The sequence below is a fragment of the Molossus molossus genome, unplaced genomic scaffold (genome assembly GCF_014108415.1).
Source record: "Molossus molossus isolate mMolMol1 unplaced genomic scaffold, mMolMol1.p scaffold_m16_p_22, whole genome shotgun sequence".
NCBI lineage: Eukaryota > Metazoa > Chordata > Mammalia > Chiroptera > Molossidae > Molossus > Molossus molossus.
Genome location: NW_023425358.1, coordinates 35,691,330 through 35,714,269, shown reverse-complemented (window position 1 = coordinate 35,714,269; position 22,940 = coordinate 35,691,330). Strand labels below are relative to the sequence as shown.

The window sequence follows — 22,940 nt, the reverse complement described above, 5'->3', positions numbered from 1 at the left end:
TGGAGGAAGAAAAAAAACAAAAACCATACAATTTTGCAAACAACTGCAGGTTCATTGACTGTTGCAGCGCTTCAGATAAAGGGTTAAAAGCTCTGGTCTAATTAGCTGCTGTCGGCTAAGAGCCTGGTGTGGGTCCTGCACTGTTGCTGCAGATGATTTCATTCATTGTGTCTTCACGAGCCCAGTGCGGTGGAGGTGCTGTCAGTGCCATTGCGGAGTCAAGGAAACTGAGGCACTGAGGGGTAAACTCTACAGGAGAACCTGGCTCATTGTCTTCCGGGCTCCAGCTGCACCCAAGGCTTGTTACCGGAGAGGCCTTGTTTCTCTCCCCAAATTCCAGCAGAACCTTTGTGAAAGCCAGTGGGGGGAGGGGGGCGTGGAAGGCCACCGGGAGCATGTGGGGAGAAGGAGTGGGGTGTCCCTTGGATGCCTCCACCTTTAAATTCCAGTTATGTTTGAAAATGCTCGACTAGTTCTCACCCTGTGAGTTGATTGGATGCTCAGCGTTGGTGGACAGGAAGGGGACAGGAAACCGGCACAGCGCTGTAGAGGCCAGACCTCTGACCTTGGGGAAGAGGGCCCCGGTCACATTCTGGCCCTGGTGGCCCCGGAGTGCGCGGCTTTCTTCCAAGCCTCTCCTGCCGGCTTCAGGTTGCTTATGTACTTGGTCCCCCATCTCTGCTGGATTGGGGTAGGGGGTGCTTCCCAGTTCTGATTAGGGATGAGTATTTCCCGGAACCAGAAAGGTGAAAACTGGCTTCGTCTGTATCCCAACACCATTTTGGCCATGTATTAGTAATCTTCCATTGGCAATAGAAACTCAAGCTCCAGGTAACTTAAGAAAAAGAAGGAAACACTGTTGGCTGGGTAACCAAAATTTCCCAGGGCGCTTCGGCTTCAGGCTCAGCTGGATCCAGCCCTTGTCATCAGGGTCCAGCCTTGTTCCCTCTTCTCTCTGTGACTTGGTTTTCCTGGCGGAGGGCTCTAGGCCATGCTTTCCCTGCAAGGTGTCTGACACCCCTGCTGGCAGGAGAGAATCTTCCCTCGAAGCGAGGCGCCACTCTCATTGGCTCTGACAGGGTCACATGACCAGCCCTAAGCCAATCACAGGGCGGTGTGTCGATTGGCCCGGTCTGCTGCTCCCTCTCACTGGCTGAAGTTTAGAGTCACTTTAACTCAGTTGCCAGGGGCTGGAATTAGGGGAGGATGGGCCCGAGCAAGGTCAGGGTGCCAGGCAGACTGGAGTAATTGGCAGCCACTGTAGCCCCCCATGGGGGAGGGGGAGCCCTTCCCTGTGGATTCTGTGGGGTGCTGGTACCCAGGAACACACTCACCGCTGCTTAGGGTTGCTCACGCGGTGGTTGGGAAGACGTGGACTTTGTCTGCTGGCCCCACTCACATGTAAGGACTCGCGGGTGTAAGCTACAGCTTTGGGTTAAAAGCTGAGAAAGTGTGCTGAGCTGACCCAGCCACTTCCTGAGCTGAGAGGTGAGGCCAGGAGACCAGTGTCCCCAGATCTGGGGACAGTCAGACCATTCTAGCATCTTCCTTTCGAGCCAGCTTCCTCCAGGGTCGCCTGCGAGCTGTCCTGGGGCAGACGTCATCTGAGGGTTCCTCTGTTCTGGCTCCCGGTGTCCACTCCTGCCCGTCCCTGAAACAGGTGTCAGAGTTTTGGCGTTTGCAAATCTCAAACTTGTAAAATCCAGAGGACAGTGATCTGAATTAGCATTTCCGCCCACTGGTTTTTCTACCCACACGAGAATAGGGTGTGGTGTGACCCTCTTCTCCAGATTGTTCCAGAAAGGACTTGGGGGCCCTGATTTCAAAGCCCTTCGCCCAGTTAGCATGGCCTCTGGTTGATCAGCAAGACTTGGGGCTCTGAGCCTGGCGAGAGAAGCAACTGGAGTCGGGGAGCCAGAGACAGACAGATAGACGGACAGAGCGATACATAGAAACCCCGGGTGGGGGGGCTTGTGGGGGGGATTAGAATCTCCCAACCACAGAGTGCAGGTGGCTCAAGCCAGGCCGTCCTGGACTTCTAGGGGATAACTAGGAAATCAAGCTGGCACAGAAGGCTTTTGATCAGCACAGGCAGGACACTGGTTGCCTTTGTCCATGTTAGCTGCCAACTGGGAGCTGCATCCATATCACCCCCGAGCCCCGAGCCTAGGGCAGGAACAGATCTTCCCTGCGGACCAGGGCAGGGAATGGTAATTCTTAAGATAGTTCCACGCTTGTCTCTCTCCATCCTTCACTCCTGGTGCCCATCTGGTCTGCCTGGTCCCTTGGTCCTTGCTTTTGCAGAGTATTAGTCACACAGTCTGTGGGATGCAGCTCATAGCTGCTCTCCAGCTCAGCGTATGCCCTTGGCCAGTTCTCCCCACCACCACCAAGGAAGCAGGAACTACCACGGGGGTTTGAAGGGGATTCACCAGCTTAGAGCACTTGAACAAAGGTGTCTTGCCCCCCCATTCAGAGATGATGCAGAGCTGGGACGTTTAGCCCCGTTTCTCAGATGAAGAAAGTGAGGCTCAGAGAAGCCCATGGACTTCTTAGATCCTGCTGGTGGGAAGGATGGAAGTCAGGATTTAACCCGTGCCTTTTGTCTGGCTGTCTCGTTCTGCCTCCCCACCCCCATCCCCTCCCCCACACTCATTGAGTCACCAGCTGTGGGCCGACTGCCCAGTTCCCTTATCTCTCAAGTGCCCACAAGCTGACGACGCCAGAGTCTACATTTCTGGGCTGAACCGCAAGGGAACCAGAAACTCTGCTGCCAGTCAAAACAGTGTCCCCAGAAGACAGTCCAAGAATAGCTTGTGATCGAGCAGCTGCTGGCCCGAGAGGCCGGGTTGGCACTACCCAGGCAGGTCACGCGGGAGCGCCTGAGTGACTCCAGCCTCGTCCCCAGTGGACACCAGGCACCAGTGCCCCCTTTGTGTGGCTTCGGCTCTCAGGCAGGGTCCCATGGACACACAGCTGCTTTCTGCTGAGCAGGCAGTGGGGGCAGAGGCATGGCCAGGGAGCTGGCCTTCCACACCGGAAAGCTTGGCCTTGGGGTCGGTGGCCACCAAGGTGTCCAGCAGTTGCTGCAGCAGAGCATTCTGTCCCTGTCCTTCCACCCACCGCCCTCCTGCTTCAGCCTACAAGTAGCTTCTCCACAGCCACGCGTGACCCTGCCTGAAACGCCACTGGGGGAGTGTCGCGGGGTTCGTCCTCCTGACGTTGGGCACAGAGCCGGGAGTGAAAACCAGCTACACCATATCCAGGACGTAAGCTTTGCCAAAACAAGCCAGTCTTTTTTCGTGGAAGCAGCTGTCCCTCTAGAGGGGGTGGCCTGCAGGGAGGCTCCTGTGATAGGCGGGCAAGGGGCTGTCCACTTGGTGAGCCACACGGACAGTAACTCGGCCGGAACCCTCCAAGTGTCCCAAGGCCCCTGTGCATCTGTCTGGCCCTGATCAGATCCCAGATGAAGCTCAGTATGTTCCAAGTGGGCAAACATCTCTCCAGGCAAAACGCTCACCCCACATCCAGGGCCATCCCCACACAAAGACTGTCTTTGGGGGCTCCCTGTCATGCTAAGAGAGGGATCCCGGTGACGGTGGGTGTAGAACTGTGTGGTTGGAGCCCCTGGAAAGCTAACTGTGCCCTCTAGCCTGGCCGCTGGGGGTTGGGCCCATTCATGTAGCAAGAGGTACCCCCCTCTTCTCATCACTGTGAGGAGCCATCCAGGGGGTTCTGCCAAGGCACCAGCTGCTCGGCGGGGTGCATCAAAGGTGATCCAAACAAAGAGAATCCCCAAAGCTCATTGGAAACAATTATTTTATCTTCTCCCAGCCAACCTCCAAAAAGGGGGGGGGGGGGTGCAAAGCTGTTCGTAGCTGTGGTGGTTTGGTTGGTGTTTCTTCATTTTCCTCGCCCAGCTGAGGGGCTGACAAGCACTCACGGTTGGCTCCCTTCCCCGCGCCCAGGCCTGCATCGCCACCCTGTCTCCCCTCCGTGGTTGTCACGTGCCGCGGGTCGTTTGCCGGGGATGCTTTAATAGAAGTGCCCCAAGCCGGGCAGCTTAAACAGAAATGTGGCTAGAATCCCAAGATGAAGGTGTGTCGGGGTCAGTTCCTTCCGAGGCCACGAGGAAGTCTGTTCCGTGCCTCTCCCAGCTCCGGTGGTCTGCTGGCCTCTGTTGGCTCCTAGAAGCATCACCTTGATTTCTTCCTTCATCTTCCCTGTGGCTTCTTCCTGTGTGTGTGTGTCTGCCTCCAGATTTCCCCTTTTATAAGGATCCTCGTCCAATATAACTTCATCTTAACTAGTTCCATCTACCAGGACTCTGGGGGCCCTGGGGTTAGAATGGCAACATAAGAATGGGGGGGGGCACGACTCCAGCCATACCATGTAACAGAAGCAAACCCTGCGGCTGGGGCGTGTGTGTGTGTGTGTGTGTGTGTGGTGTGCATTTTCATGCCTCTTCCGTTTTTATCTTCTCTGTGTCTATCTGCTTTTCTGACCAGGATCTTTACAGCCATAATGCCCATGGTAGCCGCCGGACTGATACTAGATGACCCCACCCTGCAGCCGGTCCGAGGACTTGTTTCCCTTGTAGGCACTGGGTGTTTCTGGTTTGGTTTTGAACTCTGCCTTTGAATGTCTGCGGCTGCGGCTCCCGCTGGGCTGGGCTGTCCCCCTTGGCCACGTTGGCTGCATGGCCGGCATCTGCACATCCCCATGGGCAGTGGGTGTCGAGTGCGACTTCGAAGTGCCACCCACGGCCCCCAGTCCGCACGAGGGAGGCCTTGGACGTCTCGGCGCTGTCACCGATAACTCTCTTTGTCTTTTCTGTTTCTATTCTAAAACCACCTTGTCCATGATCCAGTAAAGAAGGTCCTTTAAGTGACGGGTCAGTAATCAACGCCCACTGTGACACCCCCGCCCCCTCCCCCACCCCGAGTGACACTAACACTGTGTTTCTAGTCTTCACGCCCAGCTTTCTAAACTGCCGTGTTTTGCCAAGCCATCGTCCGTAGCTACTTGATCTTTTTGTTTGTTTTTTTAAAAAAAAGGAAAAGCAAAGGAGGGGATCTGTGTAGCATTGATTCTCCCCGTGTCCCCTTGGACAGGAAGTGGCACCTGGCTGTCTGCTTACTTGAGTGAGGCAGAGGGGACGCACAGCTCTGCGTTGCTGCTGTATTTTTGGCCGGCTTGTAGCCCTGATGGCTGACCCTCTGCAGAGAGCTCACAAATAACCCGGGGTGAAACTGTGCCTTCATTAGCCGCTGCGGGGAGGGTTTCTCCGATGCCTTTGGCTTCCCCAGCTCCACAGTGCCAAGACCCCTTCTATTCCTGGTAGGACGTGATCGCAGGATCTAGGCATCACAGAGTAGTAAAACCATTTCCCCCAGATGTGATTAAAGGTGAACGCTATAGGCCACAGCGCACGTGCACACAGGCAGGCGCGCACACACACGCACACAGCACTAATAGGCGAACACACAAAGAGAACTAAAAATAGTTGATCTGAAGCTTGGATTTCTCAGTGATTCATTTCTATTCCTGCCCCCAGGAAGCATAACATGGCGGTTATGTCACTCAGCAAGTTCAGAGACCAGACTTCCAGAGTAGGAGAACCTGCTGAGGATAAGAGGAATCTCATTAAAGGCTGGGAGGATCACAGGACAGGGGCCACTTAGGGTTTGGGGAGTCCCGGCCAGTTTGGCTCGGTGGTTGAGCCTGCGGACCAGAGAGTCCTGGGTTCGGATCCCACTAGGGCCATGTACCACAAAAAAAAAAAAAAAGGGTTTAGGGAAATACTCAGGGTGGGTCAACCCAGGGGTACTGGCCAAGGTTCTAGTCTCTGCGTAGGTGGAGTTAGCAGACCTTGTTTTAAATAGGCCACTTTGTAAGCTTTGGCCTGTGATGGTCTACCTTTACCCTTCAGGTATTGGATGGTTCCCTCTGGCTGATCAATATTCAATAGTCATAGGTGTTTTCAAAAGACCTCTTGGTCTGCATTCGCTGTTTCTAATAGAAGTGATTTAACTGCTCCAGGTTTTCACTGTAAATCACTACATTTCCCAGATTTCACTCACATAGTATATTCCCAGTGTTTTTCTAATCAGAGAATCACGAGCCCTGTTAATATATTTTTTAATCATTGTATTTTTCTTTTCTTTTTTTTTTTTTTATCCTCACCCAAGGACATTTTCCCATTTTTTGTTCAGACAGAGTGGGAGGGAGAGAGAGGAAGAGAGAGAAACATTGACATGAACGGGACACATTGAGTGGCTGCCTCCGGCACAACCCAACCAGGGCCAGGGACAAACTGCAACCGAGGCATGTGCCCTTAGCGGGAACCGAACCTGGGTCTCTCTGGACCTCAGGCCGACGCTCTAACCACTGAGTCAAACCAGCCAGGGCTTGTATTTTTCTTAAATACCCACTCTGGCCTCATCCTGAGCAGTAATATCCACAGAATCTGGGCTTTGAGGCACTGGTATCCTGGTGCGTTAAATAAACACATAACCACGTACAGACGTTCACTCCGTCCACCGACATTCCTGGTGGCTTTCAGGGATGACATCCTCCGCACCGTTAGGGTACAGAAGGCCACGATGTGTGTGTGTTTCTAGTTGCTTTTCACTTCCACTAGTGACGAGAAGCCCTCGTAGCGGTTGATGGAGGAGGTGGCGCATCACATGACACATCTGTGCACACCCATTCACACTGTCACCTCCAAGGAGCCATGACAAGGACACACCGAATCCCTGCTGCTTTCTAGAATAACTTTGACCCGCACCCCCTGTTTTTTCTTTTATCCCTTGACTTGATTTGCTCCCTCCCACGTTGGCTGCTACATGTCCCTGGTATTGCGGTCACCGTCGAGTGTGTCCCCAAGGGCAGGCGCTCATTTCTTTCTTTCCCTCCGAAAGGTTTAGCTTCTTCTCCCGAGATAAGAAGCGTCTGGCTAACACGCAGAGGAACTCGCACATCCAGGAGTCCTTCGGCCAGTGGGCCAACTCCCACCGCGACGACGGTTACACGGAGCAAGGACAGGAAGCCCTGCAGCACCTGTGACCGTGGCCCCCCTCTGCCCGGGGACAGGAACCCGCAGCCGCCAGCACGACCTGGCAGCCCCAGGTGTCGCTGCCTTGCACACGTCTCGGTCCGGGCGCCCCCTCCAAACTGATCTCTCAAACGAACTGTCCACGTCGAGGAAGCACATTGAAAAGCGCCTGCCAAACTCTACAAAATGTTTTATGCCCAGCGTTCTCACCGTGTATAATAGATGACTCTGGTCCCTTAGGATATATATTTAATAAGACCATGAGTGGAGGCCAGACTTTTGCATTAACTTCAGTAACACAAGCTTCTTTAAGCCAAATATACCACTTGCCACTGTTTAACTGCTGTCAGACTGGTTGGTATGAAATTCCGTGGGCGCGGGTTTTAGCATCACATCTGCCGTTCTTAAAGCGGGAGGGGTAGGTTTTCTTTAGCTGCCTCCGTGACATTGTCACGGCGGGAGCATCTGTATCAGATGGATCCTTTAGTCAGGTGGGGGCTCCAAAGTCACAGGACGAAGAAACAAAGCGACAGAAAACACGACAACAGTCTCCCTCCCGGAACCCGGAGACAGCTTTGCAGAAGCCGATGTTTCTCTTCGGCCCCTTGATCCCGATAACGCCCAGAACATGTAGCAGTGTTCAAGGCCAGTGCCTTGGGATCCGCCGCGGGTTATGCAGTACCAACCAACCAGAGTTGCTAAGGATCGGATGGCAATGCTTCTCGTGGGGATTTTATTTGACTTGGCATCTTTTTTCCTTTTAGCCTACACTCTGTCAACCACTTAGTCCCCTGCGAAGGAGACAAATGTCCCAAAGCAGATTGGGAACAGGGTGTTAGAGCCAGGGGGTGGGGAGCAGTGGGTGGGGGAGACTTGCCAGAGCAGGGGTGGTGGGTGATAACGTGGCTTGGGGACCGGCTGACTCATGGGGCTGTGGTGGCAGATGGGGAGCCAGATGTCCTGTCTGCAACTGGCAAGTTGGGTTTTTGCCCAAATGATGTTTTTTCTCTCCACCCACTGAGCACCCAGGGCGCCAGGTTGGGTGCTCATGGGTTGAGAGAGTGGCATTTCCTAACAGCGCAGTGAGGGGGCCACCGGCTCGACTCGGGTTTGCTAAGAACCAAACGGTCAGGTCGGTTCCAGTCTTCTGACTCTTTGCAGATGGCTGGAGAGAATGACCAGACAGGACAATGTCTCTGTGATTCTCAAAGCTGACTGCCCACTGGGACGATGAGTGTTCTCAGAGTAAGAAGCGTGTGTACAGAGGAACCGCCCACCCCGTCCCCAGCCACCTTCCGTTGCCCTCCCAGGGGTAACCAGTATTGCCAGTTTCTTAGGAGTCTTTCCTGAAATCGTTTATAAACATGCATGCAACTATGTAACAACAAAACATAATTTCCACTTTCTACATAAATGGCAGCATACGATATACATGCTGTTCTGACCTTTCTTTTCTTAGGAATATCCTGGACATGGCTCCGTATCAGTCCGTAGACACTGGGTCTCAACTGGTGTAGATTTTGCCCACTGGGGACAGATGTCGAGACATTTGGGGCTGTCTCACAGGTGGGCAAAGGGAGGGGAGACTTCATCCAGTGGGTAGGCTCCAGGGGTGCTCAGGACAGCCCCTGCAACAGAATTCCCAGCCCCGAATCTCGACAGTGCTGAGGCAGAGGGATCCTGGCCTACCACATACATGTATAATTTGTCCATGCACCACTGGTGGAGACTGCGTCCTCTAAGTTCTAAAACAGCCCTACACGCTTCCAAGTGTGTCCCAGAGCGGCTGCCTCAGAGGGCGTATGCCTGTCCTGTTGATGGCTACTACTAAAGTCCTGCCGTGGGGGGGTTCTCCATTTTGAATTTTGTGTGAGTTACCAGGATCTGTACAAGACTAAGCCTGAATGTCCAGGGATGGAGTCTGAGCATGTGTGTTTTTTTAAATCCCTCCAGCCCTGTCAGTGTGGCTTAGTGGTTGAGCGTCAACCCACGCACCGAGAGGTCGCTGGTTCAATTCCTGGTCAGGACACATGCCCAGGTCGTGGGTCCGATCCCCAGTGGGGGGTGTGCAGGAGGTGGCCAGATGTTCTCTCATCAATGTTTCTATCTCCTTTCCTCTCTCTCAAAATCAATAAAGAAAAAATATTTAAAAATAAATCCATCCAGCCCTGGCCAGTTTGGCTCAGCGGTTAGAGCGTCGGCCTGCGGTCCTGAGAGACCCGGGTTCGGTTCCCACTAAGGGCACGTACCTCGGTTGCAGTTTGTCCCCGGCCCTGGTCGGTCGTGCGGTTGGCGGCCACTTGATGTGTTCCTTTCACGTCGATGTTTCTCTCTCTCTCTGTTCTTCTCTCTCCCTCCCACTCTACCTGAGCAAAAAATGGAAAAATGTCCTCGGGTGAGGATAAAAAAATAAATAAATAAAATAAAAAAAAATAAATCCATCCATCCATATTCTGGTAGTCAGGGTTGACGAAACACCTCAGTTAAACTGGTTTCTCCTTCTGTCACCCAGCACGTGCCTCCTGAGTGGGATGCACTCTTGTTCAGCTGCCGACTCCGGCCTGTGACACGCTACTGGCCCCGTAACAGGGAGCACTTTGTAAATGGACCATGGGTGACATCCGGAGGTATTCCTGCGGGGCTCTTTCCTGAGACGGGGGATGGCAAAATTCTGCACTGGAAATTTCCAGAGGAAAGAGCAAAGTTTTCGTAACGAGATTCGTACTCCTAATGCAAACACCTGGTCAGCAATGTGTGCGTCTCGATGGTAACACATTTTTGACCGCGCACGAGGTGACTCGGGTTTGCACTTGCATCAGCTGTTTCAGGTTTTGAAGCTCAGGGTAATACAGGATCATTGTATTAGTGACTCTTCGCCCTCTGAGGGTCGAAGTTCGAAAAACAGCACACTGTTCTGTATTCTTGAAGTAGCTGGAATGGCTATCTGCTGGTTCAAACGAGTGCCGCTCAGAACCTAACGTGCAGTTTGCCCAAAAACGTGCGGTCCCTGGCCTATGTCTTAGAGATTTCTATGCGGTACGCAATGTGTTAAATCACTTACTCTGCACGAAACGTCTTGACTTCTAAGAACCTGAACTTTCAAAACAAAAATGCTAGATGTCACTTTGGTGCATATCGGGTGAACAGTGTGGCCCTTATTCAAAGTCCTCAGAAGCGAAGGTCAGTCTACCCAGCTCTTTAGCAAAGGCCAGAGGATCGAGGGGAAATGACCGATCAACCCCTCAGAACAAGATACAAACCTGTCGTCAATTTATCCTCATTTTCGTGTCACACTCCCTCCTCTCAAGCTTGATCTGTTCAGGGGCTGGAAGGCTGCCACAGACCATGGCCCCACAGCGCTGCAACTCGTGTTTCATGTGCAAGGCCAGCCTCCCTCCCACCCAAAGGCAGAAAGAAAGCACCCTGCTCCAGAATGGAGTAGCATCTGTTGAAGGGCGAGCTGGTTGCCGACTGGACGGAACCACTGCTCAGACTGGCTTTGGGGTGAAGTCTCCGGACACTCTCCTCAGAGTCACTTTTCTATCCCATTTTTATTTCAATGCAGCAACCTCTTGCACTGTGGACATAAAGATGGAAAAGATACAACGTAGTCTCTCCAGATTCAGGTTCCCAGGAATCACAGATCAATACAAACAATTCCTGGTCATCGCCTATTTTTGCCAGGCCCTCAAAATGGTCATTTTAAATAGATGGGAGAAAAAGCAAATTCTCTACTGCCAAACCAAAGACCAGGCTCCTTGCACACGCCCTTCCATACACAGGCTGGCGAGCACAAAGTTTCTCAAGCTTATTAAATAACGTACCCTTAGAGCTCTAAAGTGAAGAAGGGAAATTTGTAAGTATGTGTGCAGCTTGAACCTGGGTTTCAGACTGGACTATATATATATTTTTATTGTCTTTTAGAGGGAGGAGGGGAGAGGAAGAGAGAGGGAAACATCAACGTAAGAGCAAAACATCAGTCAGCTGCCTCCTATACAGGTCCCAACCAGAGACCAAACCCGAAACCCAGGTACGTGCCCTGATGGGGAATTGAACCAAGACCTTTCGGGGGCATGGGACAACGCCCACCAACTGAGCCCTGTGGCCAGGGATGGGATTCATACTGGAAAGGAAACCTGCCCAAACCCCACTGTCCTCAGGAAGTTTTACTCAGCACTGGACTTATCCTTTGTAGGAAAGCAAGGCAGACCTCTCTGTGCCTTTACTTCTGCTCGACCCTCCTTTGGGCTCTGCTGGTGCTAAGGAGCCTCTACTTACTTCTGTCCCTCTTCTCCCTTCCCTTGACCCTGTCATCTCTGAAGTCCCTCTCTCTCTCCCAGTCGCCTTCGGGCCACACCCTGGTTGGCTCTCTGTCCTGCCGCCTCTTCTCCCGGCCCCGGTCCTGGTCTCGATCCCTTGTCCTCGACTCCCAGCGTCTTTCTCGGGATCGGGATCGCCCCCTCTTTTCCCTTTTTCCCTCTCTATACTGGTCGCTTTTAATAACTGGCAAATTAATGGGCTTTCGAAAAGGCCGATCCCGCCCCCCAAATCTCAGTTGCCCAGATTCCTTTTTCCCCCCGAGACCCCCCCCAAGTCGCCGAGGGATCCAGCCTTTGAGAGTCCTTTCCAGCTCGTAGTCCACAAATATCTCGTGCTGGTCGATGAGCAGGCCGTCTGCGTCCCGGTAAGCTTTGAGCAGGGAACGCTCCTCTTTGTATTCGATGAAGGCGTAGCCCTTGGAAAAGCCTGTGACCAAGTCCCGCACCAGCCGAAGCCGCCGGATGTCCCCGTAGCGGGAAAAGACTTCCTTCAACTTGTCCTCTTTTGTCTGCAGGTTTAGTCTTGCCACAAACAGGGTGAGAAGGGGGTCTCCCGTGACGCCTTTGTTGGGGGTATACCGTGCCAACATTGCCCTCCAGACTGCACGGTCATGGGGGTCTTCATCTGTGCCATCGATGCTGCCAGCTTTAAGAGGGTCATACTCCTTGGCGATGGGCATCCAATCATTCATGTTCTAGGAAGGACCACAGCAACATTTATGTAGCACCTACTATGAGCTGCCCAATTGATCCTTATGACAACCCCATGAAATGGATGCTACCATCATTCAAACCTCTTCAACAGGGAAGGAAGGAGATTCCCAGAGGCTGAGGCCTCCCAGCTAGAAAGTGGGGGAGACCGTATCAGAGCCAGGCAGTGGGGCTCTGAGATGCCGTTACCCACACTCCCCAACCCTCCCTCCCAGGAGGATGCAGAGGGCAACCATGCCTAAGTTTGATGCATGTATGTAGCACCCAGCTTAGCCACCAAAGAGCACTTGTTAACTACACTTTAATGTGGAGACTAGAATCAAAATCCAAGATTAAAAGCCAGGCTCACCTTTTAGTGACTTTAAAATGTTCATAGGAAAACCGCTATGGAAATGTCACTTTTAAAAACTCTATTACCAAGGCCCTGGCCAGTGTGGCTCAGTTGCCGACCATCTTCCCATGCACCAGAAAGTCACCAGTTCAATTCCCAGTTGGCTCACATACCCAGGTTGCAGTTGCCGTTGCGGCCTAGATCCCCAGTAGGGGGCGTGCAGGAGGCAGTCAATGGATGTTTTTCTCTCTCCTCTAAAATCAATAAATACATGTCTTAAAGAAATGTTAAAAAAATAAACTCTACTACCAAGAATGTCAAACATACCAAAAGTAGAGCATGGCATATAACCTTCCACAAATTCCTTGCCTGGCTACAACTACAACCAACATGTGGTCTTGTTTCTTTTATGCTTCCCCAACTCCCAGATGACTCCCAAGCATCACTCATCTGTAAACATTTCAGTCTAGATAAGGGCACTGAAAGATAAGGGTTTTTTCAAAAGCCAAGCTGCAAGGGAAGATGTTGCTTGGAATGCAGCATTTTGCATGTCAGCAAACAGGTAGCATAGCTAAAACAACAAGTCATCCAGCTGCAGGCTCTTTGGTTCAAAGGAGTATCAGATGTCTTCCCACCTCCCTAGCTGATAACCTGTTTTTGCCCTGGATCAGGAGAACTGGTTGTAATGGTAACTTCAGTCCCACACTGCAACTGTCATTCGTTGTAATAGATGATCATTGCTTTTTAAAGAGAGTGGGTAAATTCAAGTCTGACACATGATCATTGATCCGTGTGAACCTGCTGGAATAACAGAGAGCTTGCCAACATTTCAGACACTGCTAATAACTATGTGACCACCTCTGTAAACCTTTAGAGCCAATGCTGAAATCTGTTACTTAAAATCCAGGGCTGTTGCCCTGGCTGGTCTGGCTTAGTTGGTGGAGCATCAAACAGTGCACCGAAAGGTCGCTGGTTGGATTCCCAGTCAGGACACATGGCCCGGGTTGCAGGCTCGAACCCCAGTCCCCCAACCCTGGTCCCCCAGTTGGGGTGCATGTGGGAGGCAGCCCGTCGTGTTTTTTTTTTTCTCTCTCTCTCTCTAAGCAGGTCCTCCAGTGAGGATTAAAAAGATAAATAAATAAAAGCGTGGAAAGTGAGAAACAGCGCATTAGCTTGGTAATCCGGAAACACCCAGGTTTAAGACCTTGTCCTATGTTGGGCAAAATGTAAATCATCTGTAAAATACAGCGAAATGCTACTTCCCTAGGTTCTGGTGACGCTAAATCAGTGTCTCTGAAAGTGCTTTACAATGATAAACTACTACACAAACAAAAGTTATTATTACGCAAACAAAGCACGTCCTTCCTTACAGATTCTTTACAGAATCTGCAAAGAAAGACCCTCCCGCGCTCCCCACCGGCTGGGAAACAAAGCTGCAGGCGGGCCCCCAGCAGCCCTGCCGAGCATGCGCAGTGGCGCCGTAGACGCAAAGGCGGAAGTGCCGGTGGAAAGGCCGGTACCACCCCCCCCAAACCTCAAAGTGCCTCCGCCTTGGCCCCTCACCTTCTGGGTGGACGTAGAGCGGAACGGGCAATCTTTCCAACCTAGCTATCGCCTAGGTTCCCCAAAACACAACGCCCAAAGGTCTCCCCATTTGCCAGGTTTCAACATGGCGGCCCGCACAGGAGCGGACACCCCGTCGGGGCCGAATTCACCAAGGGCTTCCCGCCACGTGGGCCCCGCTCCCGCCACGCCGCCCCCGCGCACCTCTACCAGGCTCGGGCTCCCTTTCGCACGGAAACCGGCACCGGGCTCCCAACGATGGAAGATTCTTGGCGGCGGCCCGAGCGGCCCTTGACATCGGAAGAAGCAGATTCGTCACGGGCGCTGCTTTCGCTTTTGTTAAGAGAAATGTAATCCCCGGTGTTGAACGTCGAAGGCTTACTATGTACGAGCAGAATGAAATTCCTATTTTTTTTTTTCCCCCACGAAGGCAAGACGTGCTCAATGGCACCGGTGAGTTGAAAGACTGTCGAATGTGCCGTTGGGGAGCCGCTGGTTTTCTCTTCGTCGGCGCCGCGGGAGTTGGGGTTGAAACCCCGGGACCATTATTTTTGGTTTCAGTGTTACGCTGTGGCTCCTTCGGGGAATGCGTGAGATTTGGGACGTTTTTCCCAGAGTTTCCCTAGCCCCTCGATTGAATACGCTCACTTTTCACACGACCCGGTTCTTCAGGGACCGAGTTGCGTGGGAATGGGTTGCACTGCGGTTCCCTCGTGGGTGCAAGGGGACGTCTCCTGGGGTTTTGATGTGCATGTCTCTCATCAACGACGTGGAGCATCTTTTCGTAGGCTCATCGGCTTCCTGGTGGGTCGTGTGACGGCCACATCTACATAATTCGAAATTAATTCTATGCAAAAGTTACAGAATAGAAGACCTGCTGGAGGGCAGTGTGGCCTCTGTCCGAGGGCCTGGGAACTGGCACCAGGCAAACTGCTGGGCCGTTACCTCGCTTACCCAACCTAAACTCCCTCCCTGTTTCAGGAACTGTTTGCCCCAAACTCATAGATCAACTCCTGTCCCATTCTCCTGTCCTAGTCCAGGAACTGTTTGCTCCAGGACAATAGACTCACATTCCAGGGGCCCCCATGCATAGCCCCTCAGGACCTAACCCTAACAACAATTTCCCTCTGCCACAGGCGCAGATATAAAAATCACAAACCCCAGCATCGGGCGCGGCTTCTCTGACTCGACCCCCCGAGTCTGTGAACCCGCCCGGAGTGTACCCAATAAAGCCTGATTTCTGCTTATTCGGCTGTTTGGCTCTCTGGTTTCTTCCCACCTCCCACCGGCGGCGCCTGGCTACCTTACAGCCTCCTCTGCTGGAGATTGCTCTGGGCGGGTCACACTAACACAGGCTTGAAAGCAGCCACTCGGGGTTGGGCCCCTAAGCCCAGTTCCTTCTCTCAACAGCTTTTGGAGGAGAGTCTTGTTCTTTTCCGTGGTGGAGCAGCAGCGGGCGTGGAGGGCAGGTGGAGGACTCCTGTCCCTGTACCGCCACTGTAGTCTTTGATGCTCCCCCAACTCTTTACCGTGAACAAACATTTCACCTTTTTTTTTTTTTCTTATGCAAACACGAACTCGAAAAAGTGCCCTGGACACCACCCTTCCTGCAACTGCCAGATTCTTTTCTAAACACCTTTAGCTCCAGGAGATGAAGTCAGGGATCCAGGATTGCATGCATTTAACCCAAACTGGGAAAATCTCCCCAAATCCTTACCGTTTCCGTGTAGCATTTGAGGATAACAAGACCAGAAGAATCATTTAAAGAGCAGGAAGAAAGCCATACTGAGTGGGCCTCTCAGGAAATAGATGGTGCCACAGATATTCAGAAGGACTCAGACTTACCATGCTAATTGTACCAAAATAAGACCAACGGTTATCAGCTAGTGGAACTTTCCTGTTGGTGAACTAATTTAGCCCCCAAACATTCACAGTTCCATTTTTAAGAAGTGTGACCCACCCACTTCTTTTTGTTTCCCAGTTCATTTTTCCTTTGTTTAACTATGAGCAAGGCATGACCTCACTTTGTGCTCACTTGTACGATCACTTCGGTTTTTACTAAAAAAATTAAAATAAAAATTTGCAGCTGCCTACTGCTCATGCCAGTCTTAAATCTCTGGGGAAGAGTGTTTCTGAAATTATTTTTAAAACTTCGTTACCCTGACGACTCTGGGACTTTTTAAAAAACTTTGCAGACATTCTATGTGAGTTACTGATCCAACTTTCTGTGTCTTGTTCCCATATAATGATGTGAACTTGGGAAATTTCTGAGTTTCTTATTTTAGTGATGAAAGTAGTTTAGAGTAATAGTCGCCGTCTGTTGTGCCAGGCACTGTTGTAAAGCACAACAACCTAATGAAGTCTGTTCTATCCTTATGCCCATTTTACAGCTGGGAAAACAGCTTGGAGTAGAGGCCTAATTTGCTTGCCTAATAGAACACAGCTTGCAAGTGGCTGAGCTGGTCAAGATTTGAGTGCTTGTTGTGTGGTCTAGAACCCATCCTTTTGAACACTATGCTGTCACTCACTGCTTTTCAAACTTGAGCATGCACTACAATTACCTAGAGGGCTTGTTAAAGCACAGATCACTGGGGCCCACCCCCAAAGTTTCTCCTTCAGTGGGTCAAGGATTTGCATTTCTAAAAAGTTTCCAGGTGATGCCTGTGTGGCTGTTCCGGAGCCATTTTTGTTGATCCATTCATCCGTGGATGGACATGGGTTACTTCCACCTTTTGGCTATTGTGAATTAATAGAGCACACTTTTAAGAACCTCTACTGTACCTGGTAGTTGTTTTCATAATTTCCCAACAGAGAAAGACGAGCCATGATTGATTACCTGCCAACAGATTGTGGAATTGTAGGAGGGAATCTCAGAGTCATTAACACTTTATAATAATGGCCAGCATCCATTGATTCTTATGATGTGCTAGACCCTGGACTAAGCACTTTCTGTGCCTTGTCTAATCCTTACACCAGTTTTGGGGACTGCTTTTATTGTTCCCAGTTCACAGTGAGGAAATGGGCATTTGGAGAGATTTAGGAACTTGATCCAGTTTATGTACAAGCAAGTAGGAACTGTAAGGTGCAAGTCAAGACGACTTGAACTCGACAGCCCTGTTGACTAAGACGCTACAGGCTGCACAGTAGGTGCTCAGTAAATAAATGGTTAAATGAGTGAACAAAAGAATATTTTTTATATCAAAAGCATAGTTACTCAACGGATAGGTTCGATTCCTGATTAAGGACACATACCTGGGTTGCAGGTTCAGTCCCCAGTCCCAGCTGGGGTCGCGTGGGAGGCAGCCAATCCGTGTATCTCTCTCATGTCGATGTTTTTCTCTCTTCCTCCCTCCCGCTCAGTCTAAAAATCAATGGGAAAATATCCTCAGGTGAGGATTAACAACATTTTAAAAAGAAACAAGGGTGCTGAAGAGATTTATGCCAGCAGTGGTGGCTGGGGATACTGAAGGATAAAAAAAAAACTCGGCAACATTAAATTCTTCCTGACAGCATTGCTCTGGGAAGGCTACCTCAGCGTGACAGCATTGGAACACACTTCACATATCATAAACATAACCCACTGAAAGGGTTCGATTTGGTGGTTTTTAGTATATTCACAGAGTTGTGCAACCATTACCACAACCTCATTCTAGAACATTTTCACTACCCCAAAAAGAAACCCTGTCCCCACTGGCAGTCACTCACCATCCGGCCTCCCCCAGCTCTAGACAATAACTAATCTACTTTCTGTCTTTACAGAACAGATGTGCTATTCTGCACATTTCACATCAATGGAATCATACAATGGGTGGTGTTTTGTGACTGGCTTTCTTCACTGAGCAAAATGTTGCCAGGGTTCATCCACATTGTAGCATGTGTCAGCACTTCACTCCTTCCCTGCCACCAACACTATCAACATACAGTTCACCTGAAGGAAATGCACAAATACTGTGTACAGTGCCACGACTTTTTACCTGTGTGTATATTCATTTGACCTCCACTGAGCTCAAGATATAGCACATTTGCAGCCCTCCACAGAGCGCCCTTAAATTTTTGGTCTGGTACACATAAGGTAAAAACATTTTTTTAAATTTATTGATTGATTTTAGAGAGAAAGGGAGAGGGAGAGTGAGAGAGAAATATCGATGAGAGAGAACATCGATTGGCTGCCTCCTGCATGCCCCCCTCTGGGGATCGGGCCCACAACCTGGGCATGTGCCCTGACCTGGAATCGAACCAGCGAACTCCTGGTGCATGGGTCAACCACTCAGCCACACAGACCGGGCCATAAGGTAAAATTTAACATCTTTACCTTTTTGTTATTATTGTTAATCCTCACCTGAGAATATTTTTTTTTTTTATCCTCACCCGAGGACATTTTTTTGTTCAGATAGAGCGGGAGGGAGAGAGAGGAACAGAGAGAGAGAGAGAAACATCGATGTGAAAGGGACACATCAAGTGGCTGCCACTGCACGACCAACCAGGGCCGGGGACAAACTACAACCAAGGTGCGTGCCCTTAGCGGGAACCGAACCCGGGTCTCTCTGTACCGCAGGCCGACGCTCTAACCGCTGAGCCAAACCGGCCAGGGCTGAGAATATTTTTCCATTGATTTTTAGATAGAGTGGAAGAGAGGGAGGGGAGGAGAGAGAGAGAAACATCCTTGTGAGAGAGATACCAATTGGTTATCTCCAGGGCATCTTAACCATTTTTAAGTGCACAGTTCAGTAATGTTAAATATATCTTCAGAATTTTCCATCTTGCAAATCTCAAAGTCTATATTCATTAAGCAACAATTTCCCACGTCCCTTCCCCAGCCCCTGGCGACCATTCTCCATGCTGTTTCTCGGAGTTTGCAGTCTAGATACCTCATCTAGTGAAGTCAGATAGCATGTATCTTTCTGTAAGCGCTTTGTCTCGCTTAGCACAATGTTCTAGCCTGTGTCAGAATTTGTCTCACTTAGCACAATGTTCTAGCCTGTGTCAGAATTTCCTTCCTTTTGTTGTTGTTTTTTTGTTAATCTTCACCTAGGACATTTTTCTGTTGACTTTTAGGGAGAGTGAGAGGGAGGAAGAGGGAGAGAAATATAAATGAGAAAGAGACACATCAATTGGTTGCCTCCCTCAGGACCCCGACCGGGGTTGGGGACAGAACCTGCAACCCAGGTTTGTGCCCTTGACCAGGAATCAAGCCCGTAGCCCTTGGACCCAAGGGTCAATGCCCTAACCACTGAGCAAACTGGCTGGGGCCATCATTTCCTTCCTTTTTTTGTTTAGGTGTGGGAACCGAACCCAGGACTCTCTGTTCCGCAGGCTGAGCCAAGCCGGCCAGGGCTTCCTTCCTTTTTTGTTTTTCATCCTTACTCGAGGATATTTTTCTATTTCTCTTCAGGTAGAGAGAGAGGGAGAGGAAGGGACAGAGAGAGAAACATTGACGTGAGAGGGACACATCAACTGGTTGCCTCCCACATGACCCCAACCAGGGCTGGGAACCAACTGCAACTGAGGTACATGCCCTTGGTTGGAATCAAACCCCGGACTCACTGGTCCACGGGCCGACGCTCTACCGCTGAGCCAAACCTGCCAGGGCGCATTTCCTTCCTTTTTAAGGCTGATTAATATTCCATTATATGTACAGATCACATCTTGTTTAGCCATTCATCCGTGGATGGCCGTTTGGGTTCTTTCCACACCTCGGCTGTTGTGAATAATGCCTCTATGAACATGGTGTGCAGTGTCTTACAGACCCTGTTTTCGATTCTTTTGGTACATATGCAAGTGCAATTGCTGGATCATATAATTCTATTTTTAATTTTTTAGGAATCACCATACTGTTTCCCTTAGTGGCTACATTTTACATTCCCACCAGCAGTGCCCCCAAGTTCCAACTTTTCCACCTCTTTGCCAATACATGTTATTTTTGTCTTCCTTTTTTCTTCTTCTTCTTTATTTTAGAGAGGAAGGGGGAGAGAGAGAGAGAGAGAGAGAGACATAGAGACATCAATGAGAGAGAACATCGATTGGCCGCCTCCTGCATGCCCCACACTGGGGATCAGGACCACAACCTGGGCATGTGCCCTGACGTGGAATCGAACCAGCAACCTCTTGGTGCACAGGTCGATGCTCAACCACTGAGCCACACCAGCCGGGCATATCTTTTAATAACAGATTATTAAAATATATTTCACACCCTGGCCGGTGTGGCTCAGCAGTTAGAGTGTAGGCCCACGGACAGCATTCGATTCCGCAGGTTCGATTCCGGTCAAGGGCACATACCTTCATTGTGATTTGTTCCTGGCCTTGGTTGGGGTCTTGTGGGAGGCAGCCATTCGATGTGTTCCTTTCTCATTGATGTTTCTCTCCCTCCCTCCCTCCCTCCCTCCCTCCCACTTTATCAGAACAAAAATGGAAAAAATGTCCTCGGGTGAGAATAAAAAAGAAAAGTGTGTGTGTGTGTGTGTGTGTTTCACATGCCATATAATTCACTCATTTAAAGTATACAATTCAAATATTTTTTTTTGTATATTCAGAGTTATCACCACAACCAATTTTAGAACGTTTTTATCACTCCCAAAAGAAACACCATACCGCCCTGGCCCATTTGGCTCAGCGGTTGGAGCATCGGCCTGAGAGTCCCGGGTTCGGTTTCCGCTAGGGGCATGTACAAAAAAAAAAAGAAAGAAAGAAACACCATACACTTTGGCTATCACACCCCAACCCCCACCGCAGCCCTATCCCTCCCCGTTGTAGGCAACCACTAATATACTTCCTGTCTCTGTGGACATTTTGTAGAAACGGAGTCATGCAATATGAGGTCTTTTGTGACTGGCTACTTTGACTCAGCATGACTTCCTAGTAAAGAGTTGCGACAATGTGTGAAATACCATTTATGAGGGAAGCTCACTAGACACTCAGTGCTGACGGCTTTTATGGTGGGCTGGTCATGCAGGCACACTCTGCCAGCACGTACCCAGATTCCGGAATCCCAGGAGGAAAGCCGTGTTCAGCATAAACTGTGCTGTCAGCACGAACAGTTAAGGCACAGTAGCTGCTCTTATTAGTTGGGGAGAAGGAACCCTCCCCAATCAAGTTCCCAGAACCTAGCCAAGGGTCAACCCTGCAGACAGGATTTTCAAATGATAGCACTCTCCGCCTGCTACTTAACTTTCCTGAGCATGTTTTTGGTGGGGATTGTGCCGATTCTGTAGACCAGTTGATGTCAGATGGAGTGTTGCCATCTTTTTGTTGTTGTTGTTAATCAAGGAAGGGAGAGGGAGAAAAGAGAAAGATCAATGTGAGAGAGACACATCGACTGGTTGCCTCCCACACCACCCTAACCAGGGCCGGGGATTAAACCTGCCACCCATGTACATGCCCTTGACTGGAATTGACCCCAAGCCCCTGCCCCTTTGGTCCGCAGGCCAACACTCTAACCGCTGAGCCAAACCAGCCAGGGTGAGAGTGTTGTCATCTTAACAATACTAAGTATTACAGTTGACACATGGGTGTCTTTCCATGTATTTAGTTCTTTCATTTTTCTCAGTGACGTTTTGTAGTTTCCAGTGTACAAGTCTTATACTTCTTTTGTTAAATTTATTTCTAAGTATTTTTTAAAATGTTTTTATTGATTTTTTAGAGAGAGGAAGGGAGAGAGAGAGAGAGAAATATCCATGTGAGAGAGAAACATCAATCAGCTGCCTTCTGCAGACTCCCTACTGGGGATCGAGCCTGCAACCCAGGCATATGCCTTGACCAGGAATTGAACCAGGACCTCTCATCCATGGGATGATGCTCAATCCACTGAGCCATACCAGCCAGGCTATTTCTAAGTATTTTATTCTTTTATTTATTTTTAATCCTCACCCGAGGACATTTTTTTTTATCTTGAGATAGAATGAGAAGGAGAGAGGGAGAGAGAGAGAGAAACATCAGTGTGAGAGAGACACATCGACTGGTTGCCACCCACATGACCCCAACTGGGGCTGGGGACAAACTGCCACCGAGGTATGTGCCCTTTGTGGGAACCGAATCCCAGTCTCTCTGGTCACCAGGCCGACGCTCTAACTGCAAAGCCAAACCGGCCAGGGCTCACTCTGTGTTCTTTAATAGACAAGTGTTAAATGTTGACGTGATCCAATTTTCTTCCTTTTGTTGCCTGTGCTTTTGAAGAAATTACCAAATCTAATGCCATAAGCTTTCCCCCTATGTTTTCTTCTGATTTTTTTAGGTTTTGGTCTTTGATCCATTTTGAGTTAATTCTTGTGTATAGTGTAAGGTATGGATCCAACTTTATACTTTTGCATGTGGGTATCTGCTTTTCCCCAACACCGTTTGTTGAAAAGACTGTCTTTTCCCCAATGAATGGTCTTGGCACCCTTGTTGAAAACCATTTGACTGTATATGTGAGGTTTTACTTCCAGGCTCTCTATTCCTTCATTGCTTTTATGGCTGAAAAATATTCCATTGTGTTTCTATACCATTTTTATTTATAGTAAGCCTAATATTATATCTCCATATTTAATCCCTGGGTGTTGTAACATCTGATTCATGGGTTACAGAGCCCTTGCCCAGGATCATTGCAACATTGTACCCTCTGAAAGTAGTGCCTGTATTGTTTGCTGGCTTACCGAGAAAGCTGGGGTGTGTTCCTGGGAGTATTCTCCCACTATTCCAAACTTCTCATCAAACCTGAATAATTCATTTTGTAATTCACGCTGCTCACATGCTCAGTAATACCCCATGTATCTGTAAACCGGCTCCCACCCCAACCCCTGAGCCAGGAGCTTAATGTTTGTATTTGGCATGCACGGAGAACGCCAGCGAACACTTCTGAGCGCTTCCTGAGTGCTTTGGGTCACACGCATGGTGTCATGAGCTCATCTGGTGTCTTCCTAGTGACAACCCTCCCACTCCGGACTGTTATTCACGGGGAGGAAACCGAGGCTGGGAGGAGTTCAGT

The 22,940-nt window shown here is 50.1% G+C and overlaps 2 protein-coding genes across 10 annotated transcripts in view; one reads left to right on the top strand and one right to left on the bottom strand.

Annotated features, from left to right (window-relative positions):
* RILPL1 (Rab interacting lysosomal protein like 1) overlaps window positions 1-7,394 on the top strand; it is a 31,673-nt gene extending 24,279 nt beyond the window's left edge. The window contains exons 7-8 of one of the 3 annotated variants that reach the window (XM_036276815.1): window positions 4,871-4,894; window positions 6,924-7,394. In XM_036276815.1, coding sequence (XP_036132708.1) covers window positions 4,871-4,894; window positions 6,924-7,068 — 169 coding nt within the window. In that variant the 3' untranslated portion in view covers window positions 7,069-7,394. Of the gene's footprint in view, window positions 1-4,508; window positions 4,597-4,870; window positions 4,895-6,923 lie in introns of all 3 variants that reach the window. The other 2 variants (XM_036276817.1, XM_036276816.1) reach the window with 2 other exon arrangements.
* Window positions 1,473-15,769, bottom strand: SNRNP35 (small nuclear ribonucleoprotein U11/U12 subunit 35). Of its 7 annotated transcripts, none has more exons than XR_004961323.1 (2): window positions 14,186-14,987; window positions 1,473-1,651 (listed from the first exon to the last, which is right to left on the bottom strand). XR_004961323.1 is itself a non-coding variant. In XM_036276822.1 (2 exons), the coding sequence occupies exon 2, from the start codon at window positions 12,066-12,068 to the stop codon at window positions 11,328-11,330; it is 741 nt and encodes a 246-aa protein (XP_036132715.1). In that variant the 5' UTR covers window positions 12,069-12,071; window positions 15,699-15,769; the 3' UTR covers window positions 11,033-11,327. The 7 variants fall into 7 exon arrangements, 5 of the variants coding, with proteins under 5 accessions (XP_036132715.1, XP_036132712.1, XP_036132714.1 ...); XR_004961324.1 differs by lacking the exon at window positions 1,473-1,651 and adding an exon at window positions 5,527-5,622; XM_036276822.1 differs by lacking the exons at window positions 1,473-1,651; window positions 14,186-14,987 and adding exons at window positions 11,033-12,071; window positions 15,699-15,769.
* Window positions 15,770-22,940: the final 7,171 nt, after the last annotated feature.

Bases quoted from the DNA above. Each gene is read 5' to 3' on its own strand.
- SNRNP35 (XM_036276818.1), bottom strand. From the start codon at position 12,868: ATGAGTGATGCTTGGGAGTCATCTGGGAGTTGGGGAAGCATAAAAGAA. The intron at 12,072-12,745 runs GTATGTTTGACA...GGTCCTTCCTAG, and splicing joins TATGCCATGCTCTACTTTTG to AACATGAATGATTGGATGCC.